Source organism: Amblyraja radiata, chromosome 2 (genome assembly GCF_010909765.2).
Source record: "Amblyraja radiata isolate CabotCenter1 chromosome 2, sAmbRad1.1.pri, whole genome shotgun sequence".
Classification (NCBI taxonomy): Eukaryota; Metazoa; Chordata; class Chondrichthyes; order Rajiformes; family Rajidae; genus Amblyraja; species Amblyraja radiata.
In genome coordinates, this window is record NC_045957.1 from 85,724,279 (window position 1) to 85,749,983 (window position 25,705).

Consider the following 25,705-nt stretch of genomic DNA (forward strand, 5'->3'; position numbering starts at 1 on the left):
TGGGAGTAGGGGGATAGAGTCTTTGCTGGAAGCAGGGTGGGAAGAAATGATAGCCATGAGAGTCAGTAGGTTTGTAATAAATGTCGGCCAATATGTCTGTTTCCTGTGATGGAGGCGGTGAGATGTAGATGCATTTCATTTGCTAAAGCTTTAGCGGGTTCGAAATCAACGTCCTTCACAGGTAGCATCTGTATTCCAGGGAACAGGATGTTATTTTTTTTATTTAGTTTTTGTCGCTATCGATACGCTTTGGACGGCAGTGATCAACGGGATTATTTTTCGATTGCTTACTAAAACTTATTTTATGTTACCCGCTGTCATTTGTAAGGAAACACCATTTGAGGAAATGAGCCTGTTGCCGTTTCGGAGATTGGGTAACCAGGCAACAGTCGCAGGTTAGAGCAGGTTCTTCTCCATGACAGGTTATTGCAGATTTGTCCACTTGTCTGAGTGCAAGCGAGGAGTGCGGGTGCGGGACTTCAGTCGCCTCGCATTTTCAACGCGTTGACCTTGAGGAGATTAAATCTCAGCAAGTTTCTCACCAGCGGCAAAAACCAGCGAGTTCACGGATTGTACACCTTCAGGGGAATTAAAACTCGCCACCATGGCGAGATTTATTCGCCAATTCTCCGTGTTATTTTGGAAAAACTGGCTTACTCGTTTGCGTCAACCGGTAAGGCTTCAATTTCCCTGCGTAGAATGCGAACAAATTATTTAGTCCACAATTTATTTAGTTTGTTGGGGGAATTGGGAGAACTTAATTCATGTTGCATTTTTGCTTCAGGTGCTGTCCCTGTCAGAGATCATCTGGCCATGTCTCCTGTTTCTCATTCTGCTTGGAGTGAGAGTTCAACATTCCCCTCTTCAACGAGATAATTGTAAGTGTTGATATGTAAACAAGTAAAACTCGTTCGTAAAATCCCTGATTTTGACACCAGCAGCTTTACTAAAGACAATCGGCAGCTTCCATTACTGGGCTGGTGGAGAGTTTGTTTTGGATACTTTAATATCTGTGTCCTTATTGTTCTATGATGTCCTTCGATCATTGTCTAGAGGCTGGTTATATTTATAAATAGTTGTAGCTAGTTTTATATATAGTTGTTGCTAGAAATGGCAATCGGAGGAAATCTGATTATCCGAGATTAATCAGAATTAATTAACTTCAAGTGATATAGTGTCAATACAGGACAGTGGTGTAGAGGTAAACGTTGGGCCATGATGTTGTTGAATAACAGAGCAGGCACTAGGGGCCCAGTCAGTCCATTTCTTATGGCGTTGGATGAAAATAAAACGGAAAAGTCGGGTTCTGAAATCACACAATTTCAAAACAAATGAGCAAATATGGATTTATCAACGACCACATGGGGACGTTTAGATTTTCTGTGGGGATTTGTTAATTTAAATATTAAATAACAATCTTTACGCGCTCTAGAAGATGCATTATTTATCTGGATCGAAAGAGGAAGTCAATTATATATAATCAAGATGACTTACTTGGACTTCAACTGTTGTTGAATAAATATGTCTAATTAACTAGAAGGGAATTTAACAGTACCAAGGGAAGAACCTATTATGGTCCATGTAGGAAAACAACAGGGTGTTGTTCGGGGAAGGCTCGGGGAAGGCTCCGGGGAAGACTCCGGGGAAGGCTCCATCGCGAAGGGATGCTGTTGAATGCGGCTGAAGTCAAGACCCTACAGCTGGGAGAAATAGGAAAGTAGAAAGGATTTGAAACCGGTGTAAATAAAATGCTTGGGGATAATAGGAATATAAGAAAGAAGTATTAAGGCTAAGATTGTTGGCATATAATATGGAAATGTAGGGGAACGTTGGTAAGTTAGTTGCGTTAATTAGAAATAGCCCAATTAATTCAATTAATACAACCGGGAATCTTATTTTAACACGAATTGTTGTGACTTCGAATGTACCAGCTGACAAGTATGCTAGAGAGAGATTTAATGGTAGCATTCAAAATGGAATTAATTGGATTAATTCTAGAAGGGAGAAAAATATACATGAAAGACGTAATTTTAACCTCCCAAGTATTGAACGGAGTTGTCATAATTCAAATGGATTTGTTGGGGAGAGAATTTATTCAGTGTGTCCAGGAAAGATTTCTGAAGCAATCTATAAATAGCACTTAGAAAATGAACTGAAGGCGACCTCATTTTAGGAAGTAAGGTAGGATAAGTGGCCGATTTGTAAGTTGGGAAGGCTTTGGGACTATATTTCTGTTAATTGTAAAATAACAATGGAAAAACACGACTGGTTCACGTTATGTCCTAAATTGCGGCAAGACATTTCATTGCATTAGATAGTCTGACAAGTGGGAAACTGGAAAAAGGGGAAGGGGGGGGGGGGGGGGTGGAGGTGTGTGGAGGTTCAGGACCAATCTAGTCAGAGTGAAGGGCAAGGTTGGCTTGGGGAATCTTGCTTGATGAGGGATACTATGGCTCTGTTCATGAAACAGAAGTAGGCATTCATCAGGTATAGGCAGCTGGGATCAAGTAGGTCCCTGGAAAAGAATAAAGGAAGTGGGAGCACGCTTGAGAAGGAAATTATGTGGGCAAAAAGGTAGCCCTGACAGATAAGGTAAGAGAGAATCCTAAAAGACTTCCCTTATTAAGTATATTAAGAGTAAAAAAGGTAACGAGAGAAAGAGAGTAATTCCCCACAATAATCCATCTGTGGAGCTACGATAAATGGGCAAAATCATAAATGCATAATTCTTCCCTGTACTTGCCATGAAAAATGAATGGAAGCCAGTAGGTTCAAGGAAGAGAACAGTGATATCCTGAAGCACATTAACATGAAGGAGGAGGTGAAGGTGGCTTCAAGAGCATAAAGCTGGATAAATCCCTGGGTCCTGACCAGATGTATCCTAGGACATTGTGAGAAACAAGGAAGTAGATTGCTGAGGCCCTGGCAGAGATTTCTATAACTTTGTTAGCCTTGGGTGTCTAATGTGCTGTAATTTCAGAGGTTGCAAGAAGTTAGGGAACTACAGACCATTGAGCCTTTCATCAGTGATGAATTGTTAACAACAATAATTCTGTGGGACAGGATGGACCTTATTTCAGTTCATAAAATTATAATAGAATAGACCAGCACCATAGTGTTATGCAATACAGCGCAAGGTCTGATCTCTCTAATATTTGCAATTGAGTAAGGTAGTAAATGTATCTTTCCTTCGGTTTACTCGATTGTTTCATGGGATCACTGGTCAATTGAGGAGAGATTATGCAAACTACATATAGTTTGGAAGAATGAAAAGTGATCTCAGTGAAATGAACTGTGAGACTGGGTAGGGTACAGGTAATTTTGCTGTAATATGTTCCTATGAAAAGTCATGTCACAGTAAACAGCGTTATGGGGGGAAGGGAGTTAAGGGTTGGAGAGTTTCAGATTCACACTAACAAAGTTATTTCTCCTGCAATATTTTTAAAAACTGAAGGTCTTTTCAATGGCAAATTTCAACCCCCAGTAAACATATGATTATATTACTCCATAACATGCTTTGCATTTGCTTGTTTTTCTGCTGTGTGATTTCATCATGTTTAGTTTGGACCTGGTTGGCTCTTAATTTCACCTCGATATCATTTGTACAGTGGTCTTGGTTTCACGATAACAGAGTTCTAATGGATCTGCACATAATCTATATATTCATTGTGTGATATCTCTTTTTAGTTTTAAACTTATCTTTCAATTTTTTTAACCTTCCTTTGAAAGATCAGGGAATTCAGCGTTTTGTGTAAATGGCACAAAAGAAGAATGAAAGTTTGGGGCAAATTAGCCACGCTTTAAAACATACAACAAAATAGGAGCAAAACATAGTTACTTGGCCTCTCAATCCTAACTTAATATGAGGTTGATAATTTTAGGTTTAGTTTTATTTATTGTCACATGTTCACAGCTTTGTTTTGCATGCTATCCAAACAGATCAGATATACCATACATAACTATAATCTGGTCAAACTCAAGTGAAATAGATAGAGCAAAGGGGGAGATACTGAATGCAGAATACACGTGTAGTACTCAGCATTGTAGCGCATTGTAGACAAAGACCATTGTCTTAAATGGGATAGAGGTGAATTGGACAGTACCCGAGCTTATGGAAGGATGATTCAGCAACTTGATAACGGAAGAGAAGAAGCTGTTCTGAGTCAAGGTTCTGTATCTTTTGATGGGAGCAGGGAGAAGAAAGAATGACCGGGGTGGGCTAAGTCTTTGATTATGTTGGTTGCTTTTCCAAGACAACTTGAAGTGTAGGAGGCAATGGTGGAAAGTCTGTTCTGTCTGATGGACTGCGTTGCATCTACAATTTTCCACAATTTCTTGTGGTCTTGGGTAGAGCTGTTCACAAACCATTCAAAAACTAGCTCCATCTTTCTGACAATGAGGGAGAGGTTATTGTCCTAACACCATGCTACTATGTTCTCTGTTTCCTTTCTGTACTCCATCTCGTTATTGTTCACGATTCGGCCCAGCACAATGGTGTCGTCTGCAAACTTGTAGAAACAATTTGAACCAAATTTGGCACTACGGTCGTGAGTGTATCAGGAATACTGTGGGGGAATAACGCATCCCTATGGAGCACTGGTGTTATGAATTATTGTGCAGGAGCTGTTGTCACCTATCCTCACTGACAGGTCTGGGAGTCAGAAACTCATGGATCCAGAGGCTGAGGGGGAGTTTGGCGATGAGTTTGGATGGGATTATGGTGTTAAAAGCAACTTTTTCTGGAATGTTACCATGCTGTGGCCACTCCTTAGTAGAGAATACTTGTTAATTCAACCTACTCATACACGATCAAATCTGCCATAACCTGTTCTCGGGTGGGTTCCATAATGTGCTTCTCTAAGGACCAATTCCCTTAAGCATTCCATAAATTTCTCTTCCATGTAACTCAGTTTGATTTGTAAATATGCAAATTAAAATCACCTTTGGCAAGTATAGTTCTTACTTGTCGTTGATATTTCCCCTACAAGACCTCTATACTTTCTCCTGCTATTCCTCGTGTCACTTATGTTTCTTTTACTTTTCATTATTATTATTTTTTTTAAACTCAATCTAATCTCATGACTGGCATTGTTTTCTAAATGACTAAGCACTGGAATTATTGTACACGTAGTTACACAATACAGTTATAAATATCAGAGATGAAACAATGATAAGAAATCCTATAGGATCATCTCAAGTTTGGCAACTTATTAACCATATAATAACCATATAACAATTACAGCACGGAAACAGGCCATCTCGACCCCTCTAGTCCGTGCCGAACACATAATCTCCCCTAGTCCCATATACCTGCGCTCAGACCATAACCCTCCATTCCTTTCCCATCCATATAACTATCCAATTTATTTTTAAATGATAAAAACGAATCTGCCTCCACCACCTTCACTGGAAGCTCATTCCACACAGCTACCACTCTCTGAGTAAAGAAGTTCCCCCTCATGTTACCCCTAAACTTCAGTCCCTTAATTCTCAAGTCATGTCCCCTTGTTTGAATCTTCCCTACTCTCAGTGGAAAAGCTTTTCCACGTCAACTCTGTCTATCCCTCTCATCATTTTAAAAACCTCTATCAAGTCCCCCCTTAACCTTCTGCGCTCCAAAGAATAAAGCCCTAACTTGTTCAACCTTTCTCTGTAACTTAGTTGCTGAAACCCAGGCAACATTCTAGTAAATCTCCTCTGTACTCTCTCTATTTTGTTGACATCCTTCCTATAATTAGGCGACCAAAATTGTACACCATACTCCAGAATTGGCCTCACCAATGCCTTGTACAATTTTAACATTACATCCCAACTTCTATACTCAATGCTCTGATTTATAAAGGCCAGCACACCAAAAGCTTTCTTTACCACCCTATCTACATGAGATTCCACTTTCATGGAACTGTGCACAGTTATTCCCAGATCCCTCTGTTCACCTACATTCTTCGATTCCCTACCATTTACCATGTACGTCCTATTTTGATTTGTCCTGCCAAGATGTAGCACCTCACACTTATCAGCATTAAACTCCATCTGCCATCTTTCAGCCCACTCTTCCAACTGGCATAAATCTCTCTGTAGACTTTGAAACTCTTCTTCATTACCCGCAACCCCACCTATCTTAGTATCATCTGCATACTTACTAATCCAATTTACCACACCATCGTCCAGATCATTGATGTACATGACAAACAACAGTGGACCCAACACAGATCCCTGTGGCACCCCACTCGTCACTGGCCTCCAACCTGACAAACAACCATCCACCATTACTCTCTGGCATCTTCCATTCAGCCACTGTTGAATCCATCTTGCTACTCCACCATTAATACCCAACCATTGAACCTTCTTAACCAACCTTCCATGAGGAACCTTGTCAAAGGCCTTACTGAAGTCCATATACACAACATCCACTGCTTTACCCTCATCAATTTCCCGAGTAACATCTTCAAAAAATTCAAGAAGATTAGTTAAACATGACCTTCCAGGCACAAATCCATGTTGACTGTTCCTAATCAGACCCTGTTTATCCAGATGCTTATATATATTATCTCTAAGTATTCTTTCCATTAATTTGCCCACCACTGACAGTCAAACTAATAGGTCTATAATTGCTAGGTTTACTCTTAGACCCCTTTTTAAACAATGGAACAACATGCGCAGTACGCCAATCCTCCGGCACTATTCCCGTTTCTAATGACATTTGAAATATTTCTGCCATAGCCCCTGCTATTTCTACACTAACTTCCCTCAATGTCCTAGGGAATATCCTGTCCGGACCTGGAGACTTATCCACTTTTATATTTCTCAAAAGTGTCAGTACTTCCTCTTCTTTGATCCTCATAGTTTCCATAGCTACTCTACTTGTTTCCCTTACCTCACATAATTCAATATCCTTCTCCTAGGTGAATACCGAAGAAAAGAAACTGTTCAATATCTCCCCCATCTCTTTTGGCTCTGCAGATAGTTGGCCACTCTGACTCTCTAATGGACCAATTTTATCCCTCGTTATCATTTTGCTATTAATATAGCGGTAGAAACCCTTCGGATTTACTTTTACCTTACTTGCCAAAGCAACCTCGTATCTTCTTTTAGCTTTTCTAATTTCTTTCTTAAGATTCTTTTTACATTCTTTATACTCCTCAAGCACCTCATTTACTCCATGCTGCCTATAACTATTGTAGATATCCCTCTTTTTCCGAACCAAGTGTCCAATTTCCCTTGAAAACCATGGCTCTTTACAATTTACAATTTTATTGTTTAAAAATATTCTATTTGTGATGGGAGTGGTGAATTTTTCAACATTGGTCGTCAGAATTGAATATTTATATGGCATGTGGATTATGTTAAAATGAAGGTTCCTCTCTCATGGCTCATAAAGTATCTTTACCTCTGAATCAGGACTGCTCTTTTTTGTGCAAATATAGCATTCTTATTTGGTCATGAACTATTTATTTCTGCATGTGATAGTCAATTATAAGTTACAGGTTTGTGCCACAGATGTAGGTCCGTGAAGAATTTAATTGACACATTTCAAACCAATGCCATCTGCGGCCTTTATTTCCCAGATATTAAAGCAGAGGGTGATTATCCACTCAGCCACTTGTCTCTGAGAAATGACAATAACAAGAGTCCAAATGTTACATAATGGATTACTGCTCCATTTCATAATCCTCATATGTCAATGATGTGGTAATATTATTTTGCTTAGCTGCATTTTTATTTCATTTTGTACTTTTAATTTGGCAATGATTTCCTTTGAATAATGAAACAAAACATGATCAAACCAAAATCAAGCAATAATTATTTTACAGTGTACACATTGAAAATTTGTGAACAAGGTGATTGACATATTAATAGATTTACATTAAATACATAAATAAATTTCATTTGATCCGATGTCTGTTTCTCTTATATTTTAGGTTATGTGGAGCCACGGACTTTGCCCAATGGTGGACTTTACCCCTTCATTCAAAGTATTTTTTGTGACATTGGTTCTAGCTGTCATAATGTATCATTCACAGAAGCAAGGGACATTGCTCAAAAATCCAGGTATAGTCTGCCTTTACAGTAAATCCAAGAAAGCTAAAACTTGAAATAAGATAGACATCTTGATTATAATATAATTACATTAAGACATGTAAGATTGGATATTAAGAGGTGAAATGGGAATGGAATTTGGGTTTGAATTAGAAAAAAAAAAGTACCATATAGTACAGGCACATTGATACATTCTGAAATGTATACAGTTGAATAAGTGGGACAAATTTCCTCGGCAGAGTATAATGCTTTGCCTCCACTCTGTTCTGTGATTAATGCTACTGATACTCATACTCATACATGCTTTATTAACCAAGTATGTTTTGCCACATATGAGGAATTTGATTTGCTATACAGTCGTACTAATAAAATGCAACAACACAGAAAAAACATTTTAACATAAACATCCACCACAGAGATTCCTCACTGTGATGGAAGGCAAAAAAAAGTCCAATCTCTTCCCTTCTTCTGATGGAGGATTAATTACTTGTCAATTATGATCATTTTCGAACCAAAGTGAATCAACTCTCATTTTCTGACATTGCACCGTTTTTATTTTGGGGGAGGGGTTGGTGGTGGTGGAAAGAGATTGTAGATGTGGACCTCATTGGAAAAGCTACCACCAATACTCATCCCAGAACCACTGCAATCCATGGTATTTGAGTTTGCCACTGTTTAGCCTTGCGTCCCTTTGCAGGTGCTTTAAGTTCTTTTCAATGTCAGGTTTCTTTTCAATGTCAGGTATCCAAAGTGATGGCTTGATTTGCCTGTATCTCCACTCAATTCACACTCACCTTTCATTATATGGCCAGGATGGAGATACTGGCTGTGTGAAAGGAGAAAAGCACAATGATGAGGCAGGCATGGGAGTTGAGCAAGGGGTGTTATTCCATCAATTGCTGGTGTACAGAAGAGATTGGTGGAAGAAGGGAAAGTATAAGGTAAAATCTTCTGCCCTGTTGTAAATTCCGTAATGCCTACTCCAGTTATAGCAACTATATTTTGCTCTGTTGATAATTCAAACATTGTTGCTCCTTGCCAATTAACTGATGCTATCTCCATTTGTGTATCATACATTCCTCCAAGAAGGTGGAAAGCAAAGATCCTATAAGATCTTTGGTGGAAAAAACATCTGTGAGTGTTGTGCAATGCATTTGGGAGATGTATCTTTTAGGATCAAATAATTTGCATTGGGTGCATGTTGTGAGATGTGTGTGTGTGTGAAATGATAGGCATGTGAGGGCGTGGTGAAACCTATGCTAGATATCAGTATTGAAATGGAGAGTTTGTTCCTTTGTAGTGATGGAACTGTGGCAAATTGAATTGTTTGAACTCCATGGTATGCAAAATGCAATTATTGAGCTTAATTTTGAGTTCATGAAACTGCTTCTTCAGACTGATGGATCCCAGCCCAAAACCTGTTCATTTTCTCTAGAGATGCTGCCTGATCTGCTGAGTTACTCCAGCATTTTGCATCTATTCATCACAGAATCACATGATGGTCACAGTACATAATGAGACCAGTCAGCCAGTCGACTCGGTAACTGTTCTACGCAAGAACACTGCAACTTGTTCATTTATTTTCCTCGCCTCTCTCTGTATCCCCACAATTTCTTTCCTTTCAGGCACTTTTCAAACTCTCTTTTGAATATCATATTTTATTATGCCTCCACTATTACTCATGGTTGTACTTTCCAGTCCCCAACTACATAAACATATTTTTCTTGTTACCTTTGGTAAAAGTTTTGATCCTTGGTGAGTTTCCCCCGAAATTGCTAAAAATTCATTTATCCTCTGAGGGTTGCAAGGTTTGGAAAGTTTAAGAGTGAGCTTGCCATGCAGGTGTTAGTTTTTTAGTTTTGTTTAAACCGAGGTATACTAAAAGGCTTTTTTGTTGCATGCAATCCAATCAGCGGAAAGACTATAGGTGATTACAATCAAGCCGTCCACAGTGTATAGATACAGGATAAAGGGAATAACATTTACTGCAGGATAAAGTCTAGTAAAGTCTAATTAAAGATAGTCCGAAGGTCTCCAATGAGGTAGATGGTCGTTCAGGACCACTCTCCAGTTGGTGATACGATGGTGCAGTTGCCTGATAACAACCGGGAAGAAATTATGAATGCTGCCTGAAAAAATTGGGTTCTTTTTTTTTCACCGTTTGAAAATCATGACCACTCCCAGGTAACCACATTTTCATGGTAACCCAGTCACATTAAAAGCTAGAACTCAACTATCAATGATTTTTCATTCCTTCAAAGAATGTGGGCTTTGCAAGCTAGCATTTCATTATCCATGCTGAATTGCCCTTGAGTAGGTTTTGGTGAGCTACCTCCTTGAGTTGTAGGTATACCTACAAGGCTTTTGAAATTCAATTGTGCACGCCTTGAGGTAAAGAACCGGTTATCTGATTATTTTTTGTACTTCCCTGTCAGTCTTTACTGATCTGTGTACAAGGACACACAAAGTGATTTTTTTTTAAGGAACAGATACCTCAGGTCTGTGTTTCTAATCCTGCTGGAGTACAAGCCATACTTCAATGCAAATGTAAAATGTTCTCACTAGCTTGATTTGCTTTGGTTCGTCCTGATGTGCCAAGATGCTATGGAAAAACTTTGTTTTGCCTGTTATCCAGGCACATCGTATCACACATGAGTACACCAGGTAATGTAAAAGAAAAAATAAACAGAGTGCAGAATATAGTGAAAGCTATATAGTCACAGAGAAAGTGTAACTAAAATAAAGTGCAAAGGTTGCAATGAGGTACATTGGAAGGTCAGGAAATTCATCTCTCGTATATGAGAGGTCCATTCAAGAGTCTGAATCTGTTGGTGTATTGTTTCCAGCTTTTGTATCTTCATCCTAACCATAGATGAAAGAAGAGTGAAAGACCTGGATGTGAGTGGTTGATTATGTTGGCTGCTTTCCCGAAACAACATGAAGTATAGATGGAGTTGATTGAGGGAGACTTGCCTGCTGTTTACCTGCTGTTTCCAGCATTTTCCATTGTTGCTTTAATAAAATAGTATTAGATTGGGCTTTATTCCTATAACCTTCCCAGTGGAAATTAGCAATGTGTCATAGATTGCTATGGAATCATGGTATTATACAGCATGGAAACGGGTCCTTTTGCCCAAGGTCCACGCTGACCAAAGTGCCATCCTGAACTATTCCATTTGCCTGTATTTTGGCCCATATTGCTACAAACATTTCCTATCCGTATACATGCCCAAATGTCATTAACTTTGTAATTGGATTTGCTTCCTGTGGCAGCTTGATCCAAATATTCAACATCCTTTGTATGATAAACTTGCCTCTTAGTTCTCCTTTAAATCCTTTGCTTTGAATGCAGATGGGAAATGCAAAGGAGACATTGGAATAATACATTTATAAACAATGTACCTACACTGCCATGAGTTGAGTAGTAGTCATGAATATACAAATACTCACCTTTGTAACTTATCTTGCTATTTCTGATGCATCATCAGATATAAATAAAAGCTCATTTTAGACTGAAGAGTTTTAAGAAAACAATTAATCTCAGATACATCAGTGGGGATGCCAGTGTGGTTCACAGTTTGTAAAATTATTTTAATTTTAATCATCACATAAAATCCCGTGTAATATGCAACAATTCTATACCTTTTTGCTATGTCCTGCAATCTATAAACAATTGATGGTTTACCATAAACATAATATTCGATGTTTGAATAGACTGATAGAATTGCTGCTGCTCAGAAGAAAGCTATTCATCCCTAACATACTAAGATTTAGATTTATGTTTCAAAACAAACATGTCAATCAATTTGTCACAGGTCATCACTAAGCCTTACAGTGGGTAGTGGGTCCGATCTGCTGATAACAGTCGAAGAACTTGGAAAGCAAATCAATGGAACCATACAACAAGCATCCAACCTACAGAACAAAATAAATGAATTGCTTGGACCAACAGGTAATATAATAATGGCATATAAACTTTCTGACCATCATACTTACCTTGGTGACTAACTCAATGGACTTTTTTTACTTCTGTCGATATTTTGACAATTGCCATCCTAAATGATACCAGTAGTAATTAGAAGAAATACTCTGATCAGGTGTGCATAATTGATGTTTGGCTAGAGATTTTGTTTTGGAGCATTTATATATTTTAGAAAATGACATGGTGGGATAAGGGGTAACTGGACAGCGTTAGTTTCGAGAAGTTACTTCACAGGTAAGTGAAGAATTAGCCTGGAGCTTAGGCTGACCAAGTGAAGAAAAGATATGATCAGGTCAGGCTGTATCAGGCATGGTAGGCTGTGGATTGTTCATTAAACTCTGCAACACCAGAAGATAAAGACAAAGGGTATGGAAAAACGTAGGAAGTGCGTCAGTGTGGAGAGGGTAACATTTTCAAGTCAATAACCCTTTTCCAGATTTGTAATAGTGAGAAAATAAGTGTGTCAAAAATTGCAGAGAGAAGGTGGGGTAAAGAGAACAAAGGGACTGCCTCTCAGTGTGACCAAAGTTGTTCAGATAACACTATGCCTTTGATCCTATCCAGCATCTAGGGGCAGCACTGTGGCGCAGCTGTAAAGTTGCTGCATTACAGCACCAGAGACCAAAATTCGATCCTGACCTTGGGTGCTGCCTGAACGGAGTTTGTACATTCTCCCTGTGACTGCGTGGGTTTTCTCCGGGTGCTCTGGTATCCGCCCACATTCCAAAGACATGCAGGTTTATAGGTTATTGGCTTCCCTAAGGATAGAATTAGTCTACAGGTGACAGCTGGTCAGCTGGGACTCGGTGGGTTGAATGGCCTGTATCCACGATGTATCTGCAAAACTAAAACTAAAACTAACTAGTTAATAGATAAACGAGGGCAGTGAAAAAGGATAACAAAACAATGGAAGAAGACAAGAAACTGCAGCTGCTGGAATCTTGAGCAAAACACAAATAGCTACATGAACCCAGCGGATCAGGGATCAACGGGAGAGGGAATGGACAGATGATATTATGGTACAGGACACTTCTTCAGACTGATTAGTGTAGAGTAGTATTGACAAAGGCTAGAGGTGAAAAGGAGATAAAAGGGTGTCAGATAGCGAGAAGAGGAGTGAAATGTAAAGCTGGAGGGAGGGATATGGGTGGAATGGATAAGGGGGGGGGAAAGAGGGGAGATAAAAGTGAAATTGGGTACTAGGGATGGGAGATGAGTGCACGAGTGATGAGAAAGGATCAGGGTGATTGTGAGGTAGTGGGTTAATGTGCACTCACTGGAGTGGCAGGGGTTACAGGAAAAAGAGGGAGAATGAGGGTTGGGGGTATTACTTGAAACTGGAGAATTCAATATTCATAGCGTTGGGTTGTTAGCAACCCAAAAGCAATTTGAGATGTTTGTTTCTGTTCTCACTATGGCAATGAATGAAAGAAAGGTTGGTTTAGGATTGGTGGTTAAAATGATTAGCAACCGGGAGGTCCAGCAGAGCCTGGCAGACAGAACGCCAATGTTCGGTGGAACGGTAATCTAGTCTATGCTTGGTCACGCTAAAGTGAAGAAGACCACTCGGGAACACCGAATACAAAGGATGAAACCCAATCAGTTCCCCTCAACCAACACTCTCCATCTGGTGAACTCGTCCTCACCTTTAACAACTCTGTTGAGTCCTCTCACTTCAAGTCAAAGGCGTTGCTTGTGCCCCTGCTATTCCTGTCATTTTGTTGGTTACATTGAACACTCCTGGTTCCAAATGTACCCAGCACTATTCCCCAATTCTTTCTTTCTGCTGCTAACCATTTTAACTCTCCTTTCCATTCCCATATTGATCTTTTTGTCCTTGGCCTCCTCCATTGCCAGAGTGAGGTTACACACAAACTGGAGGATCAGCATCTAATATTTCACTTAGATAACTTACAACCCAACAGTATGAACATTGAATTCCTCAATTGCAAGTAATATCCCCCTTCTCTTCTGTACCTCCCTCCTCATCCCAGTGGACACGCATTCTCCCACCATCTCCCACCCCACCAATCATCCTGCTCCTCTAACCTCCTTTATACATTCATCTCCCATCCCTGAATTCCATATTTTATTTTTTTCTCCCTTCTTTCCCTTCCACTTCCCCATGTCCCATTCCACCCATATCTTTCATCTGGATTTACATTTCACTCTTCCTCTTTGCACCTTATCTGACATCCTTTTGTCTGCTTTCCAGCCTTTGTAATTTACTCCCCCCATCTGCCAAGGTACCCCCACTCACCTGTATCCACCTATCACTTGCCAGGCTTTGTTCCGCCCCCACCTCTCTTTTCCAGCTTTCTTGCCTCTGCTCCAACCAGTCTGAGGAAGGATCTCCTATGTCCATTCCCTCCAAAGATGCTGCCTGACTTGCTGAGTTCTTCCAGCACTTTGTGTTTTGATCAACATGTTGGAACTGAGAGATGCAGAATACAGCTGTTGCTTGAAATTGAATCAAAAGAGAATGTTAGAAAGATTAAGCAAATTAATCAGCACCAGCGAAAAGCTGAGTTCATGTAATTGGTGGATGATTAGTTTTGGAACATATGTGGAAGGTTCAGAAGAGGAGATGAGGCCACAAACAGATTAGCCATGATCATATTGAATGGTAGGGTTGGCTTGAAGGGCCAAATGCCAAACTATATTTCCTGTGTTTTGTGATTTTAAAAAAAAAGGAAATAAAAGTAAGTTCCTTCTCCAGCTTCAAGCTAGACTGATTGACAGGCTCCAGGACAGTCTACAGCACAGGAGGTTTTATGGTTTTATGAACGCAGATTGAGGGATTCTACGCTACAATATCTCTTGTATAAAGGTCAGAACAAGTATAGAATTAAAGCATAGATTTCCGTCCTTGATCTGAATTATATTGAGGTCCTATGGTATCATTCAAATGTTTGCATGCCTATGACTAAATGTTGTTTTGTGCCTTGCAAAGATTGCATATGTTCTATATGAGCTGATGTGGACTGCAAAGCTGTGCTTGACATATCTTATTATCTTTATCAGGTGAAACTGCGAATCTTGGACCATCCTTGGTAAGTGATTAAATTAGGACATCACATTAAAAATCAGTTTAGAAGTGCTAAATCGTTTAAGAACCACAACAGAACCCATTGGTTGTGTGACCACTTGAGGAATGATTGGTTAATACTATATTGAGTGATTTTACTTTGTACAGCAATGCTGCAGTAGAGAGAAGGAAAACTGGTATTCCTGGTATGTGACTAATTTAGAAGTTTGTGCACGTGGGCATGCATGCATGTTGAAATTGTGTTGCATTTTCTGAAATGAGAGTGCCATAAAGTAACAGTCATTGAGTCATTCAACAAAGAAACAAGGGGTAGCTCTGCTGGTGAGGGATGGAATACAGTCCCTTGCGAGGGAAGACATAGCGACTGACGAGGTAGAGTCGCTGTGGATTGAGTTGAGGAATTGTAAAGGCAAGAATCTACAGACCCCCAAATAGTAGCCCGGATGTAGGGTGTAAGTTGCAGCAGGAATTAAAACTGGCATGTAACAAAGGTAATACCACTGTGGTGATGGGGGATTTCAATATGCAGGTAAACTGGGAAAATCAGGTTGGTTCAGGACCCCAAGAAAGAGTTTGTAGAATGCCTCCGAGATGGATTCTTAAAGCAGCTTGTCATGGAGCCGACCAGAGAAAAGGCAATTCTGGATTTAGTTTTGTCCAATGAACCAGATATGATGCGAGAACTCGAGGTAAAGGAACCGCTTGGAGGTAGTGATCATAATATCATTAGTTTTAATCTGCAATTTGAGAAGGAGAAGGTTAAATCGGAAATGTCAGTGATACAGTTGAACAAAGGGGATTATGAAGGCATGAGAGGGGAGCTGGCCAAGGTAGACTGGAAAGAGATCCGAGCAGGAATTACGGTGGAACAGCAATGGCAGGAATTTCTGGGCATAATTCGGAAGACACAGGATCATTTCATTCCAAAAAGGAAGAAAGATTCTAAGGGGAGTAGGAGGCAACCGTGACTGACAAGAGAAGTTAGGGATAGAATAAAACTAAAATAAAAGAAAAGATGTATAACACAGCAAAGAGTAGCCGGAAGCCAGAGAATTGTGAAACTTTCATAGTACAACAGAAGGAAACAAAACGGGCAATACGGGCTGAAAAGATGAAGTACGAAGGGAAGCTGGCCAGGAATATAAAGAAGGACAATAAAAGCTTCTTTAGATATGTTAAGGGGAAAAAGAGTAGCAAAGTCAAATGTGCGTCCCTTGAAGGCAGACACGGGTGAAATTATTATGGGTAACAAGGAAATGGCAGAGTTGAACAGATACTTCGGATCTGTCTTCACTAAGGAAGACACAAACAATCTCCCAGATGTACTGGAGGACAGAGGATCTAAGGGGGTAGAGGAACTGAAAGAAATTTTCATTAGGCGAGAAATAGTATTGGGTAGGCTAATGGGACTGTAGGATGATAAATCCCCTGGGCCTGATGGTCTGCATCCCAGGGTCCTCAGGGAGGTGGCTCTAGAAATAGTGGACGCATTGGTGATTATTTTCCAATGTTCAATAGATTCAGGATCAGTTCCTGTGGATTGAAGGATAGCTAATGTTATCCAACTTTTCAAGAAAGGAGCTAGAGAGAAAACGGGGAATTACAGACCAGTTAGCCTGACTTTGGTGGTGGGAAAGATGCTGGAGTCAATTATTAAAGGGGTAATAATGGGGCATTTGGATAGCAGTAAAAGGATTAGTCCAACATGGATTTATGAAAGGGAAATCATGCTTGACTAATCCTCTGGAATTTTTTGAGGATGTGACAAGTAAAATGGATGAAGGGGTGCCAGTGGATGTAGTGTTTCTAGACTTTCAGAAAGTCTTTGATAAGGTCCCGCACGGGAGACTGGATATTATTGATTTGGAAGAGGGAATTGGGAGCAACACTAGCAAGTTGGCGGATGACACAAAGCTGGGTGGCAGTGTAAACTGTGCAGAGGATGTTAGGAGGTTGCCAGGGTGACCTGAACGGGTTGAGTGAGTGGGCAGATACGTGGCAGATGCAGTATAATATAGATAAATGTGAGGTCATCCATTTTGGCGGCAAAAACAAGGCGGCAGATTATTATCTCAATGGGGTTAGGTTAGGCAAGGGGGAGGTGCAGTGAGACCTGGGCGTCCTTGTACACCGGTCACTGAAAGTTGGTGTGCAGGTACAGCAGGCAGTGAAGAAAGCTAATGGAATGTTGGCCTTCATAACAAGAGGATTTCAGTATAGGAGTAAAGAGGTTCTTCTGCAGTTGTATAGGACTCTGGTGAGACCACATCTGGAATAATGTGTCCAGTTTTGGTCTCCTAATTTGAGGAAGGACATCCTTGTGATTGAGGCAGTACAGCGCAGGTTCATGAGATTGATCCCTGGGATGGCGGGACTGTCATATGAGAAAGAATGAAAAGATTCACTGGAGTTTAGAAGGATGAGGGGGTGGGTCTTATAGAAACTTATAAAAGGACTGGAGAAGCTAGATGCAGGAAAAATGTGAAATTGTGGAATTCACTACCACAGAGGGCACTGGAGGCCAAGTCACTGGATGGACAAGAGAGAGTTAGATAGAGCTCTAGGGGCTAGTGTAATCGAGGGATATGGGGAGAAGGCAGGCATGGGTTATTGATTGGGGATGATCAGCCATGATCACAATGAATGGTGGTACTGGCTCGAAGGGTCGAATGGCCTCCTCCTGCACCTATTTTCTATGTAGAAATGGGCCCTTCAGCCCAATTTTATCCTTGCTGACCAAGATGCCCCATCCAACTAGTCCTACTTGCCTGCATTTGGCCCATATCCCTCTAAACCATTCATATCCATGTACCTGTTCAAATGTCTTTTAAATGTTGCTATAGTATCTGCCTCAACTACCTCCTCCAGCAGCTTGTTCCATATACCCACCATCCTTTGTATGAAAAAGTCGCCCCTCGAGTTCTTATTAAATCTCTCCCGTCTTAAACCATTGTCCTGTTTCTTGATTCCCCGACTCCGGGTAAAATACTTTGTGCATTGACCTTGTCTATTAATACTTAATTTTCTTAATTTTGTTAGCTAAGGCATGTCTGAAATGGTTCCTTGATACACAGTAATTACAAATCTATGTGCATTTTTCTGTCACTACTGACTCCAATTTTATATTTTCTTGCTTGTAGAAGTAAATCCTGTCATGCAATTAATTTTTGACAAATCTAATTTGCTTGCATTATATTAATAGATGGCTCTGAATGAAATGGAGAAAATCACTTACGTAATAGAAAGAATTCACAATGAAACATATACCTGGGAAATTCTGTTTAATCTTCCAAACCTGTTGGATGTACTGACGAATGAAGACTTTTTAAGCAGCGGGATTGGTATCATGGCTGAAATGCTGATGAATCTAAAAAGGTATGGACTTATTACATGCAGAGATAAGAGTTGAGGAAAGTGGTGGGGAGGGAAATCTGGGTGTGATCAGCATACATATAAATGCTGATTCCGTGGTGTATTATGTTCAATCAAAGGGAGTAAGACAAACATGTCAATTATAATAATAATAATAATGGATGGGATTTATATGGCTCCTTTCTAATACTCAAGGCGCTTTACATCGCATTATTCATTCACTCCTCAGTCACACTCGGTGGTGGTAAGCTACTTCTGTAGCCACAGCTGCCCTGGGGCAGACTGACGGAAGCGTGGCTGCCAATCTGCGCCTACGGCCCCTCCGACCACCACCAATCATTCACACACATTCACACACAGGCAAAGGTGGGTGAAGTGTCTTGCCCAAGGACACAACGACAGTATGCACTCCAAGCGGGATTCGAACCGGCCACCTTCCGGTCGCCAGCCGAACACTTAGCCCATTGTGCCATCTGTTGTCCGATTTGGCCAATTTGTACAATATGTCATAAGTAGGGAAGCTATTAGAAGTAATAATTCAGGAGTAGACTAATATGTAGAAAAGTATTGACCAGTAGGAGAGCCTACTCTGACCAAGATACGCCATCCAGGGTAGTCCCATTCACCCACGCCTGACCCATATCTCACTAAGCCTTTTCTAACCATGTATTAGCCCAAATATCTATTTAAATGCTGTTATGAAAGAACGAGATATGCACAAAATTACTTGTTAATTGTGGCCACAATTCTGAGATGGTACTTTGCGTAGTTGACGGGTGAATGGTACAGGTGATTATATTTTACAGGTGTCCTTAGCTGGAAGGAAAATTTTATCACTGGGACAAATTATACACTGAGTCAGGATGACAACACACCCATAATAAGATTGCTTGACTTTGTGAGAACAACTTGCTTTTCCTGTTGTTGCGTGCAAAATGCCACTCCTTTTTATAGAATGAGTTTCATTTATTTGTTTTATTGTTTGAACTGGAATGTCAGCTTACAAGGGAGGGAAGCCAAGTGAGTTGCGGTCATCTTCACTGCACAGTTTAAAATGCAAACATCCCTTATGATTAAGGGATTGATTGATTTGTGTGGATTCCATATTTTACTGTGTCTCACTTAAAAAAAGATGTACAATTCTTTTTATAAACTGTTCTATTTTTTTTTTCGATTCGTTGTACTTTTCATTTTTGACTTGGCTATATGGAGATAATTTAATGTCATCAATTACAAACGAGCATAAAGACATTTTTTAAGCATGGAGGTTTTGAGGCAGGTTTCTACTTTAAGATTTTGTAGTAGAAATGGCACAATTTATTTAATGCTCAGTATAAACAGTGAGTAGCACTGAATGACAACCTCTGAAAACAATAAGAATGTGGATTCTAGCATGCAAAGGAATTTAGTAATCATGGTGTTAATATGAATTCTGTGGATGATGAGCCACTTGTGGATGATAGGCCATATAATGGTGTACCACTCGCCTTTATTCCAAATCGGGATATAGTAATTCACAGGCCTTAGCTGTTTCCTGAAATAAGCAGCAGTGAGTAGTTGGTCAGCTGGTTGGAGAGAGTGTGTCCCTGCTAGCTAATTCTTCTTTCAAGATCGTATCTCCAGAGTAAGGTTAGCTTGCTTCCACACCATTTAAACGGGTTCTCACAAGGTAGATGTGGGTTGGTAGATACTTGCTGTGGTGGACTGTGGATGTGATGTGCTCTTTCCACTGGGAAAATCCTGTAAAATGTAGACCGCTTCCCATATCTTCTCTCATCAATAAGGGAATGCACCAATGCCTACAAGGTGCTAGCACAGTCTATGGTCGTTTAAGGAAAAGTTTATTTGATGATCCATACTCGGCCTTGGTACATGGTCTACCAGGCAGCAGTATCTTTGGTCCTCCCATGTACTTCAGAGACCTATGGTAGGTATCTCATGACACTGAAAAAATACTAACAACGATATCTCTGTAAAATCTTTTTAAATCACGGGAATGACAAGCAAACCAAATCCGTTTTTTTCCACATTGATCTTATTAACCATTTCTGGAAGATTAGATTGCTGTTTGTAGTTTATATCAATGATTTGGATGAGATTATAGAAAATATGATTTGTAAGTTTGCATATGACAATAAAGCAGGTGGTATCGTAGATAGTGAAAATGGTTATCAAAAATTACAGCAGGATCTTGGTTAGTTGGGCTGATGATTGGTTAATGAAGTTTAATGCAGAGAAGTGTGAGGTGTTGCATTTTGGAATATTAATCCAGGGCAGGAACTTCACACTGAATGGCAAGGCTCTGGGTAGTGTTGTCGAGTAGAGGGATTTAGGAGTGCAGGTGCATAGTTCCTAGAAAGTGGATTCACAAGTACATGGGGTGTTCAAGGTGGCTTTCTGTAGATTGGCCTTGATCAGTTAGGGTACTAATAATCGAAGTTGGGATGTAATTTTACAGTTGTACAAGACGTTGATGATACCACATATGGAATATTGTATTCCGTTTTGGTCACCCTGCTATAGGAGGGATGTTGTTAAGCTGGAAGATGTACAAGGATGTTGCCAGAACTTGAGGGCTTGAGCTACAGGGAGAGGTTGGACAGTCTTAGACTTTATTCCTTAGACCACAGGAGGATGAGGGTTGATTTTATAAACATGTGTAAGATCAGCAGGGGGTACATCCAAAGTATTTACTCAGAGCATGGTAATCAAGAACCAGAAGACATGGGTTTAAGGTGAAAAATGTAATAGGAATCTGGGGGGGGGGGGGGGGGGGGGAAACTTTTTTTACACAGAGTGTGGTGGGTATATGGAGTGAACTTTTAGAGGAGGCAGTTGAGGCAGGTACTACAATAGTATTGTAAAAACATTTGTACAGGGGTAGGAAAGGTTTCGAGGGATGTGGGCCAAATGTGAGCAGGTGGGACTAGTGTAGATGGGACATCTTGGTCAACATGGACAAGTTGGGCTGATGGATCTGTTTCTAAGTAGATTAACCTCGTATTAGCTCATTGGCTACCAACCACAGATCCAATCTGGCATATTTCACCTTCAATATACAGCCAGCTTAGTTAGTGGCAGTGTTGCCAAGCCATTTCCTGCAATTTAAGAGCATTCAATTAGCTTGAAGTGATTTTAACCACCTATTACTGATATCAGTGCCCACTGGGTTCCACTTTATATTCTAAGCAATAGTCTAGATACCAGGTATCCACAACAGATTTTAATATGGAAGGCATTTCCTCTTGACCGATAGTAACCCCATTGAATTGTTGAGTGTAAGGTGAGCCTTTCTAAAAGTGAAAACAAATCCAAAGGTTATAAAGCTGGGTGTGGCTCGATTATGGTCGCATAAGGTAAAATGCAAAACAAAAACAATTTTGGAGACAAAGGCATGAAAACAATGGCTTTATGCACTCAGTAAGCAAAATAGGCCAATGCTGGCAAATCAATCTGTGGAGTTGCCACGCCAAACCTCCTGTCTCTTGCATTTTCAACCTCTGCAGTCAATAATGGGACCATTGTGGCCTATTTAGTTCACTGCACATTAGAAAGGAAGTAACATCTTTAGAGAGGGTGTGGTGGGCTTTTACCAGAAGGCCTCGGGGATGCTTGACTGGTTACAGAGAGAAATTAAAGATTCAGAGGATATTTAATATGTGGTCAATATTATGAAGCATTTAGTATTAAAGGACACACTATGTGTGCTCGCAGAAATCTGTGTTGTATGACTGCTTATCAGGACATTGTCCTGGTTGTATGTTGAGCCACATCAAAGAAGATTTTCTGTTACGACAGACAATAAAGTTTTCTGAATCTGAATCGTTGTTCCCACTGTCAAAACATTTGACTGGTGGGAAAAACATTAAACCGATTCACGAAAAAGGAGTAAAGAAAAAATGTAGAAGATTATGGTGTTTATGATCTGGAATGTAATCTGATAGATGGGAAAACAGATTCAACAATCATTTCAAAACTACTGACCTTCTCAAAAATAAATCGGAAAATGCCGGAAATAATTAGCAGATTAGTGAGCATCTATGGAGAGTCAAGAGTATTTAATTGTCATATTCACTGGAAGTAAAACAATACCATTCTTTCTTGCTGCAATGTTTACAGACACAATAACATGACAATAGACAATAGACCAAGGTTTCCCAACCTGGGGTAAATTACCCCCAGGGGGTAAATTGTATTGTATTGATTGTATTGTATTGTATTGTAAATTTGTTGATTCTGGATTTGTACATATTTTTTCTCATTGACTGACTGTGTTTGGTTCTGGTATACTGGTATCTGTTCATCATTAGTTGTTCATAAATAAGTGAAGTAACATTGTTATGTGCTGTTAGAGTTGCCAATGATAAACAGGACGAAAAAGGTTGGGAACCCCCGCAATAGACAATACATGCAGGAGCAGGCCATTCGGCCCTTCGAGCCAGCACCGCCATTCACTGTGATCATGGCTGATCATCCACCATCGGTAACCCGTTCCTGCCTTCTCCCCATATCCCTTGACTCCGCTATCTTTAAGAGCTCTATCTAACTCTCTCTTAAAAGCACAGAGAATTGGCCCTCACTGCCTTCTGAGGCAGCGAATTCCACATATTCACAACTCTCTGGGTGAAAAAGGTTTTCCTCGTATCCATTCTAAATAATAATAATAATAAATTTTATTTGCGGGCGCCTTTCAAAGTCTCAAGGACACATTACAGAAATTAACAAGAGAGAAAAAACAGTCGGAGTAAAATAAATAATAAGGACATCACCAATGCACAAATTAAAGACAGAATTCGCTCCAAAGACAAAAAATCAAAAACACAATGTGAAGAGAGAGCAGCGGCAGCTAAACCGCGCCAGCGTCCACTCTCCCTTCTGACAGCCATCTTGGACACAAACTAACATATTCACAGTACACACAAAAAATCATCCCCCCACAATGGTTACCACTGTGGGGGAAGGCACAATGTCCAGTCCCCATCCCCAGTTCTCCCAAACTCGGGCCCATTGAGGCCTCCGCTATTGCCTTTACGGAGGCCCGATGTTCCTGGCCGTTCTGGCCGGGTGCTGTTGCCCTAACTGGGGACCGCGGCTTCCGAAGCCGACAAGGCCGCGCCGGTTTGGAGCTCCCAGGCTCCCGATGTTAAAGTCGGCACCGCCCGCTCCGCAGCCCCGCAGCCCGGAGGTGTTGATCTCGGCAGTCACGGCTCACCAGAGCTCCAGCGCGTCGATCCAGCGCGGCGACCCAGGCAAGGCATCGCCCGCTCCACGATAGCGCTCCAGCGCTGTGCCGCCACCGAAGCCGAGGTGCTCCACGCCCGCTGGTAGGCCACGAGGACGGGTCGACGGGGCAGCCCGGAGAAAAAGCTGCCTCACCGACCAGGTAGGGACCTAGAAATATTGTTACTCCCTACCCCCCACATTAAAAAGTCTATCTCTCCCACAAACAAGGCACAGGACTCACTAAAACTGCAAAAAAAAGTGAATTAAACGGACGGCTGCTGGTTAGCAGCCGTTCCCCAAGATGGCTCCTCCTCCTCCTCCTAAATGGCCTACCCCTTATTCTTAAACTGTGGGCCCTGGTTCTGCACTTCCCCCAACACTGGGAACATGTTTCCTGCCTTAGCTTGTCCAATTCCTTAATAATCTTATATGTTTCAATGAGATGCCCTCCCATCCTTCTAAACTCCAGTGTATACAAGCACAGTTGCTCCATTCTTTCAACATATGACAGACCAGCCATCCTGGAAATTAACCTCATGAACATACACTGCACTCCCTCAATAGCAAGAATGTCCTTACTCAAATTTGGAGACCAAAACTGCACACAATATTCCAGGTGTGGTCTCACCAGGGCCCTGTACAACTGCTGAAGGACCTCTTTGCTCCTATACTCAACTCCTCTTGTTGTGAAGGCTAACATGCTATTTGCTTTCTTCACTGCCTGCTGTACCTGCATGCTTACTTTCAGTGACTGATGTACAAGGACTCCCAGATCTCGCTGTACTTCCCCTTTTCCTAACTTGACACCATTCAGATAATAATCTGCCTTCCTGTTCTTGCCACCAAAGTGGATAACCTCACATTTATCCACATTAAACTGCATTTGCCATGCATCTGCCCACTCACAGAACCTGTTCAAGTCGCCCTGCATCCACATGGCAGCCTCCTCACAGTTAACACTGCCACCCAGCTTTGTCATCTGCAAATTTGCTAATCTAACTTCCATCCCTTCATCTAAATCATTTAAACAATTTAAATATACATAATTTATACCCAGTAACCAGAACCTAATCATACAAGCTGAAGTACATCATTCATCCCTAATACAATGTCCATAATATCTCTATGATGCTGAGGTAGGATTGTGGTTAGTTATGGTTGTTCAGTGTAGTTCAAGAGCCTAATGGTCAATGGGAAGTAGCTGTCCTTCAATCTACAGGGAACAGTTTTCATGCACCAAAGGTAGCATGACAAGAGTGTGGCCTGGGTGGTGTAGATTTTTGATAATATTAGCTGCCTTCTTGAGGCAGCATCCCTGCAGTGTTTGTGAGGTCAATTGCTATGATGGACTGAGTCATGTCCATCACTCTCTGCAGCTTCCTATGTTCTTAGACGTTTGAGTTGCCAAACCAGGCTGTGATGTATAGGCGTTCAAAAGGGGGTCTGAAGAAGGGTTTCGGCCCGAAACGTCGCCTATTTCCTTCGCTCCATAGATGCTGCTGCACCCGCTGAGTTTCCCCAGCAATTTTGTGTACCTGTGATGTATAGGCTGTGGGCCGAGCATCAAAAATGTGTCTAGTGGCCAATGCCCATATTACACCATGGGCAGCCTATTTCCGTGTTGCAGTCCATTTAAACTATATTATTATACCTATATATATCTTGTAAATATGACTGTAATCATATATAATTAAGTATAATTATATTATATAAAATAATATGATAAATATAATTGTGAGTTTTTTTTAATGACACTGTCGCAGAGGTCCTGCTCCTGAACCAGCCTAATTAATGGGTGAGGGCAGTTCTTGTGGGTTCCTCCCTTTACTGAACCCCACTGACTGCCAGTGTGCAGAGTGGGGGTCATGGCCATAGTGGGACTGGGGTAGTTCCAGGCTGGGGGACAGTCTTGCAAGGCATCTTTCAGTCGCTTTAATAGGAAATGTAATGAGACTGCAGCAGAGGTCCCAGGTTTTAAGGGCTCATGAACCTGCCTAATTAAAGGGTCAGGACAGATCCTCTGGGTTCCCCCTTTTACT

General features: G+C 40.9%; 1 protein-coding gene across 1 annotated transcript in view; it reads left to right on the forward strand.

The window, feature by feature from the left end:
• The first annotated feature begins 435 nt into the window (after positions 1 to 435).
• The window catches only part of abca13 (ATP binding cassette subfamily A member 13), a 235,128-nt gene continuing 209,858 nt past the window's right edge, over positions 436 to 25,705 (forward strand). The window contains exons 1-6 of the mRNA XM_033049779.1: positions 436 to 673; positions 785 to 878; positions 7,923 to 8,052; positions 11,856 to 11,992; positions 15,047 to 15,075; positions 18,274 to 18,446. Of these exons, the coding sequence (XP_032905670.1) occupies positions 605 to 673; positions 785 to 878; positions 7,923 to 8,052; positions 11,856 to 11,992; positions 15,047 to 15,075; positions 18,274 to 18,446 (632 nt within the window). The 5' untranslated portion in view covers positions 436 to 604. The remainder of the gene's footprint in view (positions 674 to 784; positions 879 to 7,922; positions 8,053 to 11,855; positions 11,993 to 15,046; positions 15,076 to 18,273; positions 18,447 to 25,705) is intronic.